General features: G+C 40.0%; 1 protein-coding gene across 8 annotated transcripts in view; it reads right to left on the reverse strand.

Annotated features, from left to right (window-relative positions):
• Positions 1-13256, reverse strand: part of RPGR (retinitis pigmentosa GTPase regulator) — a 58036-nt gene extending 44780 nt beyond the window's left edge. For 4 of the 8 annotated variants that reach the window (XM_054676979.2, XM_016943904.3, XM_054676974.2 and 1 more), the window contains exons 1-6: positions 12800-13201; positions 8840-8965; positions 8294-8386; positions 6462-6524; positions 3928-4086; positions 2415-2564 (exon numbers count right to left, since the gene is read on the reverse strand). In XM_054676979.2, coding sequence (XP_054532954.1) covers positions 2415-2564; positions 3928-4086; positions 6462-6524; positions 8294-8386; positions 8840-8965; positions 12800-12827 — 619 coding nt within the window. In that variant the 5' untranslated portion in view covers positions 12828-13201. Of the gene's footprint in view, positions 1-2414; positions 2565-3927; positions 4087-6461; positions 6525-8293; positions 8387-8839; positions 8966-12799 lie in introns of all 8 variants that reach the window. The other 4 variants (XR_010154782.1, XM_016943902.3, XM_054676977.2 and 1 more) reach the window with 2 other exon arrangements.
• Positions 13257-16854: the final 3598 nt, after the last annotated feature.

The raw sequence follows: 16854 nt of genomic DNA on the forward strand, positions 1-16854 counted from the left end.
CCCACTGCTGGGTATATACCCAAAAGAAGAGAAACCAGTATATCAAAGAGATATCTGCACTCCCATGTTTGTTGCAGCACTGTTCACAATAGCCAAGATTTGGAAGCAACCTAAGTGTTCATCAATAGATGACTGAATAAAGAAAATGTGGGGCCAGACACAGTGGCTCACACCTATAATTCCAGCACTTTGGGAGGCCAAGGAGGGTAGATTACCTGAGGTCAGAAGTTCAAGACCAGCCTGACCAACATGGTGAAACCCTGTCGCTATTAAAAATACAAAAAAAATAGCTGGTCATGATGGTGGGCGCCTGTAATTCCAGCTACTCAGGAGGCTGAGGCAAGAGAATTGCTTGAACCTGGGAGGCAGAGGTTGCAGTGAGCCGGGACTGCACTACTGTACTCCAGCCTGGGCAGCAGAGCAAGACTCTGTCTCAAAAAACAAGAAAAAATGTGGTACTTAGGCACAATAGAATACTATTCAGCCATGAAAAAGAATGAGATCCGGTCATTTGCAATAACGTGGATGGAACTGGAAGTCATTATGTTAAATGAAATAAAACAGGCACAGAAAGACATACACCGCATGTTCTCACTTATTTGTGGGATGTAAAAATCAAAACAAACTCATGGAAATAAAGAGTAGAAGGACTGTTACCAAAGGCTAGAAAGGGTAGTGGGGTGTGTGTAGGAGGGAGGTTAATGGGTCCAAAAATTAGAAATAATAATTTCTAGTATTTGATAGCACAACAGGATGATTACAATCAAAATAATTGTACATTTTAAAATAACTAAGACAGTATCATTGGATTGTTTATAACACAAAGGATAAATGCTTGAGGGGATGGATACCCCATTCTCCATGATGTGATTATTGCCCATCACATGCCTGTATAAAAACATCTCAGGTATTCCATATATATACATATATATATATATAGAGAGAGAGAGAGAGAGAGAGAGAGTACCCACTATACATATATCTGTAGTACCCACTATATATATATTATGTACCCACAAATATTAAAAATTAAAAATAATCAATTTTTTCTGATCTACAAATTCAACATACAAAGAGAAAAAAATAATGCTTTTCTATACAACATTTTCCTCTATCATGAAATACATATTAAGTAAAACCCCTTATACTTGAGTTATTTCCAAAATTTATAAAAAGTTGCTTTAAGTGATTAAAGTCATAAAATAATGGCTAGTGTGAAAATTACTGACAGTTCATATCAGCTGATGTAAATGAATCTCAGCAAAATGCTTAGTATAAAAGTTCATTTTATGTACAAACCTGTGAATATGCTAAAAGACATTGTACACCTTAAATGGGTGAATTGTAGGGTATGTGAATTATATCTCAATAAAGCTGAGCTTTTTTTAATTAAAAAAAGGCATAAAAACAAACCAAAGAAAAGCTCAATGTAATGCCTGTTGGTTAAGATGAACTATTCCACTTGTTCACCTAATGGCTAATGCAGAGTTCATTCACACAATTCATTCAGGCAGTTTTCTTAAAGCCCAAATATGATACAATGCTTTTACTTGGTATTTTTGTTGTTTGGTTGGCTTATTTTCCCATTTGTGTTTTTGTTTCATGAACAAAGCGAGTACAGACTATACCAACCCCAGGAGCCAAAAGTTGCCAATAAGTTGGTAGGTAGTGTTGCCTCAAGGAATGCAATCAATTCATCATTTATTCACTTTCTCCCTCATTCAATAATATTTATTGATTATCAGTTTGTTCAAGACACCAGGGATGCAGTGGTGAAAAATACTGACAAAGTCAGGTTTACTCTCCCTTGGTATCATGCTGCTACCAATTCATTGGTAACTTTAGGGGGCAGTGAAATGGGTGAATTACCACTTTCTAACCCTGAGCCTGTGGTATATGGAATAAAGAGTAAATGTATAAAATAAATATTTAAAGATTTGTCTAAGAGGGTCCATAAACTATTTCCTCTAGGTGTTTTTACTGTTAAAAAATCCCATCAATTAGATGGAAAGTCATAATCACACTTCCTCTATTATTACTAGTGTAGATAGATATAGACTATAACAGCTAGAGCCCAACGTTTCCAATATTTTAACTAAGACAGAAAAGGTTGTCAGTGGGTCCAGGAAAGGGAGAAGTTGGGAATGCTGAGAAAGTCCCACCAAAGGAAACTATATCCCATGCTGAGCTCTCTATATTCACCTAAAAAGTGATCATGTCAGACAGAGTTTGAAATTATGAACTCTTATTATATAAATGGGGAAATACTGTGACCTAAAACAGACCAAAATAATTTCATTACATGGACAACCATGGCATTATTTCTATAGAACCAGAGACTATATCATTTCATTATTAATTTAATAACAACATAGAAGTGGGAGATAACATGATGACTTCAAAATGTGTCTTACTTGTTACAAAAGCTGAATGGTAATATCCACAAGAGATCCAGGAGACAGGTTTCCCAATGGTCACTTGCTGAGGGACACAGACATTACTTACATTTTTTAAACCAATTTGCCCTTCGGAATTGTCACCCCACATAAAAAGTCTTCCATCCTCTATAAAGAAAAATAAAAGGGGGAGAAAAGGTTTTAAAAGGTAGCCAGGCTCTGAAGCTATTATACTTCCAAAAGACCATTTATTTTATAGTTCATAAAAATTATGTATCTTAACAATAAAGTACTACTAAGACATTTACACCAGCTAGCTACTTAAGAGTTCAATTTATATTGTGAAATGCTTCTATAATGATAAAGAACACAGAACAGCCTGATTGTAAATCACTTAAGTCCTGACCATATTTTTATCTCGATAGCAAAGACAGAATGCCCTTTCCTACAATCACCCTTTCCCATTCTGATGTTTCTAAACAGAAATGTTCTCCTCCTTCCAAGCAGCCTACCTGCAACTGAACTGAAAGACAGCACAGGTCACATTAGACACCTGCAGGTCAAAAAAGCCTGGAAGACCTTGCTCTTGGGAGCACTGTGGAAATGATGTTTTGAAAAAAGAACAGAAGAAACGTATTTCACTACATTTTTTTTTCCTTATAATTTAAACCTGAAAACACAGAATCTAGCCTCAGAGAATGAAGATACAATAGCATGTACAGCATCTCAAAAATAGGTAACATATAATTTCTGATACGGGTTTTGATGTCAGAAAAAGTTAATCTAGGAAAAATATTTTAGAAAGGAATTATCAAGACTTATTTATTTATATATTTTAAATAATTTACATTTTTGAAGTATTTTAATAATGCAAAACAAACAAATGAAAATAAGAACTGAAAGAAGGATGTCAAAATGCTAACTTAAGGGCTGACAAAATCTAAAGGACTGAGCTTCAGAGACAACTCTGACTTTCCTGAGAGAGTAACACCGGATGTTATACAGTCTCCTGCTTGAAACAAAGCAGCTAACCAGCAGCTTCAGTAAGATCAAGCTGATCTTGGCTCCAAATTTTAAAGAAATGTCTCATATGGGCTTTTGGTAGGGAGGGCAGAGAGGTACAATGACCGTTGCAAACCACATTTTAACAACATATGCTGCAACAGATTTCTGTGGATGTTTCTGACAGCAACTTCAGTTAAAACTGCAAGTATAACTTTAAGAGCACACAACAAAAATAATATTTAAGAATATCTAAAGGAGTAGACAGACGGCATAGCTTAGAGCTTATTTGCCAATTACTTTTTAAATGTATATTTAAATAAGCACAAATAAGCATAAAATAAGCATAAATAAGCATAAAATTGCAGTATGTCAAGATTTAAAGTTATATTTTAAATGTTTTCTGAAAGCACATAGATAGTCGATGAAAGAAAACTAAACAGCAATGCTCCCTTCGGTTTACTGAGTTGGCATATATTGATCTACAGGAAAGGAATGTGTCCCAGACTGAAAAAGAAACAAGTCTCACCAGTTAGGGCAGCTGAAGTATTAGATCCAGCAGACAGCTGCTTAATCTTATGCTCAGATGTAAAAAAGCTAATTACATGAAAAGTGTTTCTTTCTTCGGTGTCACCAAGCCCCAACTGTCCTTCATTATTTCCACCAGTTGCATATACATTGCCTCCTTCTGCACATGGAAAAGAAAACATCAATAGACTATAGAGTCCCCCTTTTTATGAGACAGGTCAGTGCATAGCAGCGATTTCCTCTATTAACAGTGAAGAAAGTTGAAAGCTATCACTATCCTATTATTTGGGAGACAACTTCATTTCATCGTCAAAATAAAGCAAAACAAGCAAGGCCACATATTTTTGTGAGATTTTAGAAATCAATCTAGAATGTAACTAGCAACTGAAATGAACAGAATGCATGGAACGTATTTATTTCTTGCTAATATTGCATGTGACCTTGTATTTTCCATTTGAAAGCTAGTCTTATTTCCCCAGTTAGGTTTCGTCTTTTCCTAAAAACAAAAAATAAAAATAACAATAACTTTAAAATTTTTACTAACTCAGGCTGATTTTGCCCTCATTTCACCCTATAATTTACCAAGGCTTTAACTTCATTTATATATTTATGACATAGATAACTAATTTATGTGTTACAAATCTTCATTAATTTACAACTTACTGGAAATGTTTATAATCTAGGCATGATATACTTTTTATTTAATTAACAGAGTAATTAACAAACATTTTTACATACTTTAAATCAGCCAAATGCTGTTCTAAGAACTTTATTAATTCAGAGTAAAAACAAGGAAAGTAACTTCCATACTAGTTTAAAATGCAAATCTATTTTAAAAGAGATGTGTCCATTAATTTTAACTTCTGTAACCATTAAAGTTAAGATATAATAGTACAAATAAGTAAAACAAGGCAAATCCAAGAAAAATCTAATTAGAAACATGATAATTCTATGTTGTATTTATTTTAACTTCCTAGCTAAATAGGAAGGCACTATAGCACTCTGTTTAGCAGGAAAGACTCCAGAGCCAGACTGCTTGGGTGCAAATTCTGGCTTACCACTTACCAAAGCTGTGGGACCTTGGGCAAGCCATAACCTCTGTGTGCCTCATTTTCCTCATCTATAAAATGGGGATAATAATAGTACCTACTTCATAGAGTTGTTATGAAGATTGAATTAGTTGAGATTTGTAAAATTCTTAGAACAGCATTTGGCTGATTTAAAGTATGTAAAAATGTTTGTTAATTACTCTGTTAATTAAATAAAAAGTACATCATGCCTAGATTATAAACATTACCAGTAAGTTGTAAATTAATGAAGATTTGTAACACATAAATTAGTTATCTATGTCATAAATATATAAATGAAGTTAAAGCCTTGCTAAATTATAGGGTGAAATGAGGGCAAAATCAGCCTGAGTTAGTAAAAATTTTAAAGTTATTGTTATTTTTATTTTTTGTTTTTAGGAAAAGACGAAACCTAACTGGGGAAACAAGACTAGCTTTCAAATGGAAAATACAAGGTCACATGCAATTGGAGTGCACAATTTCACACACATGGAGCAAACCAGAGTTGGTGAGATGCTGAAATAATTCAAACAAATAAATGAACACACAGTCACAAAATGTTCCATGAAAGAAGTTAACACTTAATGGGATCTCAAGAAATAATCTTAAAAGGCTAAGAGAAAGAGAAAAGACACTTCAGAAAGGGAAAGGTATGGAGAGGTGGAGAGGAGCTGAGGCAGTGAAAACATCCTGAAGACAGAATAAGTGGTGGTGGGGGAGGGGCGGGGCAAGGGGCAGGGGCAGGGGGAAGGTGGTAGGAAGTACTGCTCAGTGGTCAGGTCCTGGAGGTCTAAATGTTACAGCAGCATTTGCTGAAGATACTATCCTTTCTCTATTGAATTTCCTTGGCATCTTTGCCAAAAATCAAGTGGGCATATACATATGGGTCTAATTGTAGACTCTATTCTGTTTCATTAATCTTTGTCTATCTTTTTGCCAATACCTCAGTCTTGATTACAGTAGCTTTACAGCGAGTCTTGAAACCAGGTAGTGCCAGTCCTCTGTTATTATTCAAAATTGTTTTGGCTCTTCTATGTCATTTGCTTTTCCATATAAATTTTAGAAGCACTTTGTTAATTTCTACAAACACACACACACACAAAAGCTCGTATGGATTTTGATGTGAATTATGCTCACTCACATCAACAGCCTTCTGGGTGCCTTCCACTCACCCTTAGTAAGGAAGAGAGAAGAGCAAGAACAGGAATAACCAGCCCTTAAGGTGGACACACAGGTTAGGAGATGCTGTCCCATGACAGAATCCAAGAAAAGAAGCTTTTTCTTCAGCCATTTGACATTTATGTGTATATTTGCAAAGGCAAACGTGTACTAGCCATTGACATTTTAAAAAACTCTAATTTTACTGTTGCCAAAGTATAATCTCTATTAATTTTACAAAGCCACGTTACTGGAATGAGACCTCAGTTCTCAAAGTCAGGCAGGAAATCATACAGGTTGAGCACCATACCTGTTGACACCAGGGTGTGGTTCCTTCCACAGGCAGCTAATTTCACTTTTTCAGGTTTTAGAGCTAAAAATATTTAAAATGGGACAATTATTTTATAGCAATGAAAATGAACAGTAGTCCAGGACAAATGGTAACTAAGTGATAGAACCGAGATTTAATAGCAGGCTTGTCTGATTCCAAAGTCAATGTTCTTAACGAGCAAACCAGAGGTTTTCAGAACTGGTTGTGTACCATCATAACAAGTGGAGCTTTGAATACAATATAGATATCTTAGCCCCATCCCTATGGAATCTGAGTCAGTGGGTCTGAAGCAGGGGCTAGGCATTTATATATATAATTATAAACTCCACAGGTAGGCCGGGTGTGGTGGCTCACACCTATTATCCCAGCACTTTGGGAGGCCGGGACGGGCAGATGGCTTGAGCTCAGGAGTTCAAGACCAACCTGGGCAACATGGTGAAACCCCTTCTCTACAAAAAAATACAAAAATTAGCTGGGTGTGGTGATGCATGCCTGTAGTTGCAGCTATTCGGGGAGGGGGTGCTGAGGTGGGAGAATGGCTGGAGCCCAGGAGGTCGAGGCTGCAGTAAGCAGAGATCACACCACTGCACTCCAGCTTGGGTGACAGAGCAAGACCCTGTCTCAAAAAAAAAAAAAACTTCACAGGTAATTAATATGTGCTGAGACCCACTGTATTCTATTATGCTGCCTCCTCACCAATCTGATCCATTACCTAACCTGCCATCACCGTTATCAAGCTCACCTTCTACCACATTCAATGAAAAACCGAAGACCAATATTGATAGGCATACACCCATCAGTCAAAGTTGTTCATTCATTCATCTACATATTCAAAAAACATTTAAAGAACATCTCCTAAGTGCTTGGCATAGGGGCTGCAAAAAGATGACTAAGATAGAATCCCTGGTCTCAAGGATCCCATAGTCTAAACAATCCTGTTAGCTTGTCTATTAGATAAGATATTTGAGAGTAAGGGTCATGGTCACTGTGACTATCCTCAGGTGTTTAGACTATGCTCAATAAATACTTTTTGAACACATGGAATACTTTAAAAGTTCCATAACAATTCCCATAAACAGCATGAATATGATAAGCTACACTGAAATTTTGAGCTGAAATTAAAATTAAGCCAGGAAGATAAAAAATACTGCTCTTATTGCTTCTCAAGGAATCTCCATCATCCTTTCAAGTTTAGCTGATGTTCACAGGTTATATCCAAACAGAGGTTTTGCATATAACATCCAGAAAGCTTTGTAAGGGTATTATATATCTAATATTTTCTGGAACACTCCTGATTTCAAATATTTTGTCCTGTTGTTCTTTTACACTAGTACTAATCAATCCCTAGTCTCGATGTTTCGTTTACTTCACCTAGTCACTATATAAAGCAGGATAAGTATGTTTTATAAAACCAGCAACCAAATAGAAGCATAATGTCCACAACTGTATTAAATGAGAAAAGCTCAAAATTCTAACATATGTTTGTTCTCTGTATATACAATAACAGTAATATGTAAGTAGTTTTACAAACTAACAAACAAACAAAAAAAGATGGGGGATATTCAACTGCAATACTGTAAAATCACTACTTCCTTTGTGGTCCCTGGATTTAAAATCAATCTGATTTTTAGACCCTAACATATAAAAGCAGTTCTGAATATCATATAAAAGATAAGTTAAATGCTAATAATATTCAAGCAAATGTCAGAAAATAAAGAACTAAAGGCTTTATTATTTATGACATTAAAGAACTACACAGTCAACATAAAAATACTTTATACAGTTTGTGAAAAGATAAAAAGATCCCAAACCTTTGACACATGTTGGCTTGCTGACGGCTGACTTTGATCCTAATCCTAACTGACCCCAGTTATTACTGCCAAACATGTAAAGTTTATTATTTCCTGGTAGGAGGGAAAAAGAAATAATCAATTGAAGCATTTTTCACATAATGTAAGATGAGGTCACCACAAAGCAATAAAAAGCTATACTTTTAAAATGTCACTGCTTTTCTGTGTTGAAATAAGTTACCTTGTTCATCTATGTATAACCAGTTTCTATTAGGTGGAAAAGAGTTTCTAAAATTATACGGTAACAGGTTTTTTTAAAAAATTATATTGAAATAGATTCATTCCAAGAAAGTTGTGTGTACAGAAAATCATACTTAAATATACTAAGGAAACTTAAAATTTAAAAGATGCTCTTGATGACTTATTTTGTGAAGAATTCTCTGGCAAAGTAAAAAACAACACTTTTGATAATATTTTCAACATGTTTAAAACACAGCAGCATATCTATAACAAAATATTTAGAACTTTCTAAGTATTACTGTCCTTATTCAGGATTGTAATACTAACCGGTAACAACAGCAGAATGTTCATCTCCACATGAAAGATGTACAGGGACATCATTTTTAAACCAGAATTTACCGGGATTATTTTCAGCAAATTTACTTTTCCCAAATGTAAACACAGCACCCGAATCTGCAAATATAAGATGGTCTTTATTTTATAACTTTTACTATGTTGCCTGTTATTAAAATAACTTTTGAGTAATTTATCCATACAAACCCCTTGTCTCATGACAGCTTTGCCCCCACTCTGGCAATGTTTAAGCCTTCCTTCTTCCACCTTAATTCAGTCTTTCTTATTCCTCAGACTCCATTCTAGTTTTATCTATGAAATCTACTAAATTGAACATGTATTACTCATATACTGGTATAAAGTAAGAAATATACTATCACAAGGAAGGCAGTCATCTATTACTAATAGTTCTGCTGTCACCAAGTAGATGTCTATTCCCTGGAATGAAATGGCACAATCTGTGCTATTCTTGTTCTAGATAACACCTCATGGTCTGGCCTCTGACTGAGAGCTTTTCTCCAAACACAGAAACAGGACAGTATTTCGTTTCCTCATTAACATCATCAGGCTATCCATGGGGAGAGTCTCTATCAGTCAATTTGGATTTTCTTTGGTCCAGTTTTTCCAAGGAACCTCCAGTGTTCTCACGTAAGGGAAACAATGTTAGCCCAAATGGTGAACTCTTTTTATTTTTGTTGAGACAGGGTCTCACTCTGTCACCCAGCTTGAAGCACAGTGGCACAATCACGGCTAACTGCTGCCTCGACCTCCTGGGCCCAAGCAATCCTCCCGCCTCAGCCTCTGGAGTAGCTAGGACTATAGGCGTGTGCCACCATGTCCAGCTAAATTCTGTAATTTTTGCACAGACTGGGTTTTAGCATGTTGTTCAGGCTGGTCTCAAACTCCTGGTCTCAGGCTCAGGTCTCAAACTCCTGGGCTCCTGCCTCGGCCTCCCTAAGTGCTGGGATTGCAGGCGTGAACCATGACACCTGGCCAAAATGGTGAACTCTTAATTTCTCTGTTGGTAATCCCAATGAATACCCATAAAACCGGAGACAGCACAGAGAGAAACAAATTACTCCACCACTATCTCTTTCATTCGAACTAAGGGAAAGCAGCTAGAAAAAAAAACATAGGCTTTAAAGGCAATTAGGTATTCAAAGGTTGTTGTAAGGATTAAATGAGATGACATGTATAAAGAACTTAGCCCAGAGCCTAGCATCCTCAAAGTGTTAGCTCATAGCTACCTCTGTAAACTCTTCCTCTACCATAAGAGTTGGAAATGATCACTGGCTTCTCTGAACTATGTGATCTGTAGAATTTATATGGCAAATAATTGTGCTACCTAGCAATCTCTCTAATCAAACTGTTACACAAATCAGCAAGATTACAAATCTCAGCAAGATTTGTGTAACAGTTTGATTAGAGAGATTGGTAGGTAGCACAATATGTAAGATGAGGTCATCACAAAGCAATAAAAAGCTATACTTTAAAAATGTCGGCTGGGAGTGGTGGCTCACGCCTGTAATCACAGCACTTTGGGAGGCTGAGGCAGGTGGATCATTTGAGGTCAGGAGTTCGAGACCAGCCTGGCCAACGTGGTGAAACCCCGTGTCGACTAAAAATGCAAAAATTAGCCGGGCGTGGTGGTGGGCGCCTGTAATCCCAGCTGCTCGGGGGGCTGAGGCAGGACAATTGCATGAACCCCAGAGGCGGAGGTTGCAGTGAGCCAAGACAGCGTCATTGCACTCAAGCCTGGGCGACAGTGTGACTGTGACTCCGTCTCAAAAAAAAAAAAGTCACTGCTTTTCTGTGTTGAAACACAGAGTTCACCATTTGTTACCCCAAATGTTGTTTTTTTCCAACTATTTTCTAAGGTTACAGAGGGTATAAACTGTCTGCACTACCCATATTGCCTAGCACAAAGTAGCCCTTGTGTGTTCTACTTTTCACACAGAAAAGGTCCCCCTTACACACATGTATATTCGTAACTGTTGAATGTTTTGTTTACCAATTCATCATAATGGAGAGTTTGTAGTCAAATATAACTTTCAACATTGTTAATATAAAAGACAGGTTACCAAGTCGTCAACAAAGGAGCACTTCAGCTTTTCCTGATTTCTGAGAATTCAGAATGTTTAGGGATCCAGTATAAAATGAAAAGATCCTCTCAACACAGCTACTCAGGAAGTTTCTAATTCTCATCTTACTCATGCACTATAGTTAGTTATAGAGATGTCTTTTTCTCTTTCCAGAAACAGTAAATGAGAAAGGACGGTTTATCTTTCCCCCCAAAACATCATCACAAAATGCCACGGTCCTAGGAGATTGGGAGAGGAGTACATGGGGATGTTGAGATTTTAACATTCTTACATCAAGTCATTACCTGATCTGAGTAGTATTCACAAACTGTTGTGGCACAGCGTCATTTTGAAGAAAGACTAAAAACCCCTACCATTTCCCAATAACCATTTAAACACACACATACACCAAATAGTAGGCCAGGTCCAGCTTTTGGGGAAATCCCAAGGGGGGTGATCACACATAAACTAATTCGTACCAGAAAGGAAAACATAGCGAATATAAGTGTTAATAATAAATATTAATACGCAAGAGACTAGCCACTGTGGACAACTTTTTGAGAACCACTGTGAGGCATCTCAGTTCCAACTAATAATTGAGTTGGGAGACTAGGATCTAGAACAGACTCTGAGTTTCCCCAGAATGAATTACTTTAACATTTTAACTGTTTTGTCCTGGCTCCCCTGGCTTCCCTGATACCCTCATCCCAAGCCAAGGTTTGGTGGCTCTGCTCTGGCCCTGTAATATCTACTGTCAATTTATATGGTCATTTTGTTTACTTTCCTGTATGTCTCACTAAATTGTGAACTGCAGGCCAGGAATGTCAGTTCCGGCCAGGAGCATGGAAGAAAACATACATATTTCAGTGAAGGTATGATTCTGCTCAAACCCAGTGTTTTTTCAAAATGGTCGTGACCTATTAGTGGGCCAGAAAATCAATTCAGTGGATCACGATCAGCATTTTAAAAGAATGCATTATCAAAAAGGTGTGTGTGGAATCTAAGTGGTTAGAACAAGGACTGCTTCACCAGACATCTATTTCTGTTACACGGTATATATGGAGTATCGGGTCACAATGTCAAAAGTATTTCTAACTATGGAGCTCAGGAAAAAAAAGGCTAAAAAACACTCGCTAAAGGGTCCCTCTTCTCCCTCTTTGTCCAATTTATTTCCTGTATCCCCTTTTACCTCACAGCCCTGATCACTCACTCTTTACTGCATTCAATACATAACCGGGAGCTCAGGACCTCCAAAGTGCACAAGTCTGGAGTCCGCACTTTGGGGAGTTTACAGAAAGTGTCCCTCCCTGGCCGGGCGTGGTGGCTCACGACTGTAATCCCAGCAATTTGGGAGGCCGAGGTGGGCTGATCACCTGAGGTCGGCAGTTCGAGACCAGCCTGACCAACATGGAGAAACCCCGTCTCTACTAAAAATATAAAATTAGCCGGGCGTGGTGGCGCATGCCTGTAATCGCAGCTACTCGGAGGCTAAGGCAGGAGAATCGCCTGAACCCGGGATGCGGAGGTTGCGGTGAGCCGAGATTGCGCCATTGCACTCCAGCCTGGGCAACAAGAGTGAAACTCCGTCTCACAAAAAAAAAAAAAAAAGTGTCCCTGCCTTCAAGAAGCTCATCAAGAGCTTATTTAAAAAGCATACGAAAGACAGGCACCCTCTTTCCCGTTCTCCCCCATCCTGTTCTTCCCGTCCGGTCCTCTGCCCTCAGTCATTCGCGGGAGCGCAACCAGCGATCCCGCCCCAGTCCGGCTGCCAAGCCTGGGGCCTGTCCCCCTACAGGGCCGATCCGGAGGCGGGGCCCGGCCGCCCGCGGACCCTCCCTCCCGGCCTTCCGCCACCGGCGCGGGCGCAACTCACCGGGCATCAGCTCTTCCGGCTCCCTCATGCCACGGGCAGTACGGGCAGCCTGCGCCTGGGCCAGGAGGCTGTAGAGGACGGTTTGGTCGGGGCTAAGGCAGCTACTCCGCACCGACGCGGGCCGCGAAAGCCCCCCAGTTCCGCATGGCGAAACTCCGGAGATCAACTACAACCGCGCTCCCGGAAGTCAACAAACTGCCGCTACGGGCAACGGGGGCGGAGCTTGGGAATGCAAGGCGGGACAGGCGCTGTTGGGGAGGGGAACGGAGGCCGGGTGGCTGGTAAGGGGCAGGCTCAGGCACAGCGGAGGGGCGGTAGAGACCACGCGCCCTCTGGCGGCCTGGAGCAGAGAGGCGGCCACGCCGCGCAGTGATGCTGTGGAGTCCGCGCCCTTGTGCCGTTGGAGGTCCAGGCGCCGCAGGGACCCTGCCCATGAGTGGCAAACGTCACAAATCCCATACTCCGTGACATAAGCAAACATCGACACACAATTATGACACTACTAGTAATAGTGACCAGCTGGAACATTAAAGGAGGTAAGCACTCTGCTAAAGGTATCCCCAGCATCTAAACCAACATCTGGCCTATACTGAATGCTCATTACGTATTTATTGGACAAATGAATACTATTACAACCCTGTAAAGTGGTTAATGTTACCTCTGTTTAAGCATGTGGGCAGCTAGTCCAGCTAGTCCAGCCTGTAGTCAACAAAAGTAAAAGCTGAGGTGTATATGGTCCACTACTCACAGAACATACACAAAGGGGTAGCCCAACATCATTGCTCTAGAATTTGCTCAGCGATGTTATATGATGCAGGGTTTCCCGTGCATCAACATTTGGCTATCATGAAATAAAGAAGCAAAAAGCCATCTTCCAGAATGAGCAGATTTACGTACGTTTGGTAGTTGTGGACATGGGCCCTAGAATCAGACACAATTGGATTCAGGGATCCCTGAATTACTCTTGTGTGTTACCAACACTTTCTCAGGAAGTCTGCATTAACATGAAGAGGGGACATTAAACTATTAGTTACACAAATAATCATTTACTTACAAAGCAAAGTGGAGGTTACTAAGAAAGTGGTTAACAAGAAGCGTTGACCTGGTGTAGGAGGTTAAGAAAGGCTTATCTGAAGAAAGAACATTAAATCTAAGAACTGGAGAAAGATAAGCCAGGAGGGGGAGAGAGCTCTTGGCAGAGAGTAAATTGTGTATAAAGGTTTGTAAGGAGCTTGACTCTTTCCAGGAACACCAAGAGGCGAGGCTGGTTCCTAGCGAGGTGGCAAGGTCTTGGGCCTATTAAGGATCTGAGATTTTATCCTAAAGACAATGTGAAACCACTGAGAAGTTTTAGGCAGTAGAACAACAGGACAGGATCAGTTATGTGTGTCCCTGAAATCATTCTGCCTGGTCTAGATGCTTTGTAGAGAATAAACTGGAGCAGTGAGAAGGGTTCAGAGGCTATTGCAGAATTTCAGACATGTGGTCAGGATGGCTTGGAGTACAGTTCATTGGTGCCAGAGAGGAGCAGGCAGATTTGAAAATATTTTAGGTCATAGAATCAACAGGAGGCCGGGCGCGGTGGCTCACGCCTGTAATCCCAGCACTTTGGGAGGCCGAGGCGGGCGGATCACGAGGTCAGGAGATCGAGACCATCCTGGCTAACACGGTGAAACCCCGTCTCTACTAAAAATACAAAAAATTAGCCGGGCGTGGTAGCGGGCGCCTGTAGTCCCAGCTACTCGGGAGGCTGAGGCAGGAGAATGGCGTGAACCCGGGAGGCGGAGCTTGCAGTGAGCCGAGATCGCGCCACTGCACTCCAGCCTGGGCGACAGAGCGAGACTCCGTCTCAAAAAAAAAAAAAAAAAAAAAAAATCAACAGGAAATGGTTTCTGACTATTGACTCCTAGACAGTGCTGGACTACCAAATAGTTCTTAGAGCAACAGCAAAGATAGGGCCTTAAATTATTTTGAAAAGGATTTGATATTCATTTTTAGAGTATCATAATTGTTACTATGGGCAAATGAGAATTTTTAAAGATTTACTTTTTAATAGGCAGTCATTTGTTTTTATTTCAAAATACAGTAAGGCACATTTTGGTGCTAAGCATCCCAGAAGATATTGATGCAGCCCTACTCCAAGGTTTCCAACACAAGCAAATAGCAGGAGGGGGGCACCATTTACTGAGATGGGGAACACTGAGGAAAGAGCTGGCGACATTGGAGTTAGGTAAATGGGGCAAGAAGAGCATAATGAGTTCATCCTTGAGCACACTAAGACATCAAATTGGAGGTGCTGAGCAGGTAATTGGTGAGCAGAAGCCCCAGAAGGAGGCACATATTTGAGGAATGACTGGGTCTATATAGTGAAAACAGGCTTGAGATACTTGCAACACGGGAAAGTGACTGTAGAATTGAGGCAGTAGAATAGGGTCGGGAGGCAGGAAAGCTAAGGCCAATTCATGCTGACTTCCTAGAACTAAATCAAAAGGAAACCCCAACTTTCCATACCTAAGTAACAAAAGAACCAGAGGCTACTCCCTTTGCAACCCCCACCCCCTTTTTCTGCGTGGCAGACGGAAAATTGAAAGTATCTCTGATTAGTTGCTTTTTGCAACCAATCAGACATTTGCATGGGAGTGTAACTTTGTAACTTCACTTTAGCCTCTGATTGGTTGCTTTCCACAACCAATCAGATGTTTGAATAGGGTGTAACCTTTGTAACTACACTTCAGCCTCTGATTGGTTGCAAGGCCACTAGTTCATTTACATAGTAACCAATGGGAAATATACCAATGGTTACTTGGGAATGGCACCAAGTAACCAGTGGGAAACCTCTAGAGGGTAATAAAATCCCCGAAAATTCTGTAAAGGGGCTCTTGAGCCCCTGTGCTAGGGCCTGCTCCCACCCTGTACTTTAGTTTTCAATAATGCCATCATCTCCAGCATCTGTGAGTCTATTGCTTTACATGGCAAAAGGGACTTTGCAGTTGTGAGATGCTGGATTCAGGACCTTGAGATGGAGAAATTATTCTAGATTAACCAGGTAAGCCCAATTAAATCCTATGAAATCTTAAAAGTGAAGAGCCTTTCCAGGCTGTGGTCACAAAAAGATGTGAAGAGGCAGGAGTGGTCAGAGAGAGACAACAGCGCTGGCTGTGAAGATGAAGGTAAGGGCCATGAGCGGAGGAATGCAAGCAGCCTCTGAAAGCCGGGAAAGGCAAGGAAGTGGATGCTCCCCAAGAGTCTCCAGAAGGGAATGCCACTCTACTGACACCTTGATTTTAGTCCAGTGAGACCCGTTTCACACTTCAGAACTACAATAGTGTACGATAATAAATGGGTATTGTTTAAGCCACCACCAAGTTGATGGTAATTTGTGACAACAGCAAGAGAAAACTAGCACACCATAGTTGATCTCATCAAATCTTCACAGGAACCCTAAATGAAGTACTAATTTCAGTCTCATTTTTGGGAAGAAGAATCTGAGGTTGAGATCACATAATTTTGCAAGGTCCCATATTTATCAAGTGGTAGATGCAGGATTGAACCATCAGTTCCAGAGCCACATTTGTACTGCAAATTCACATGAGCTCTACAGTATGAAAGTGTGTGGACCCTTGAGGGTCCCCTACAAGTCCATGCAGCAATGCACACACGTCTTCAAGGATGCTCTTGCCTCCTCCAAAGAGCCCCCTAGCAATCTCTGCTTCATCATCATTCAATTCTGAGGCTGTGTTGTGTTTTCTTGGGAGCCCTCTCCAAATTTGCAATGAGGCCACATGACCCCTTCATGCATCAAGGACATTCACATGCCTCATCACAGCGCTTATTATACAGTGTGATGTGATTTTGTGGCTGTCTTTCCACTAGACTGAGTTCTTTCATTTCCTGCATTGCAAGCACTACCTCTCTTTGGCCAGAACATAGCACTATGTCTGGTACATAGCTTACTAAAATGCAAGTTCTATGAGGGCAGGGAGGTTTGTCCATTGTTGTACTCCAGTGCCAGACTAGTACCTGGCCCATAATAGCTACACAATAAATATCTGTTG

Source organism: Pan troglodytes, chromosome X, assembly GCF_028858775.2.
Source record: "Pan troglodytes isolate AG18354 chromosome X, NHGRI_mPanTro3-v2.0_pri, whole genome shotgun sequence".
NCBI classification, from domain to species: domain Eukaryota; kingdom Metazoa; phylum Chordata; class Mammalia; order Primates; family Hominidae; genus Pan; species Pan troglodytes.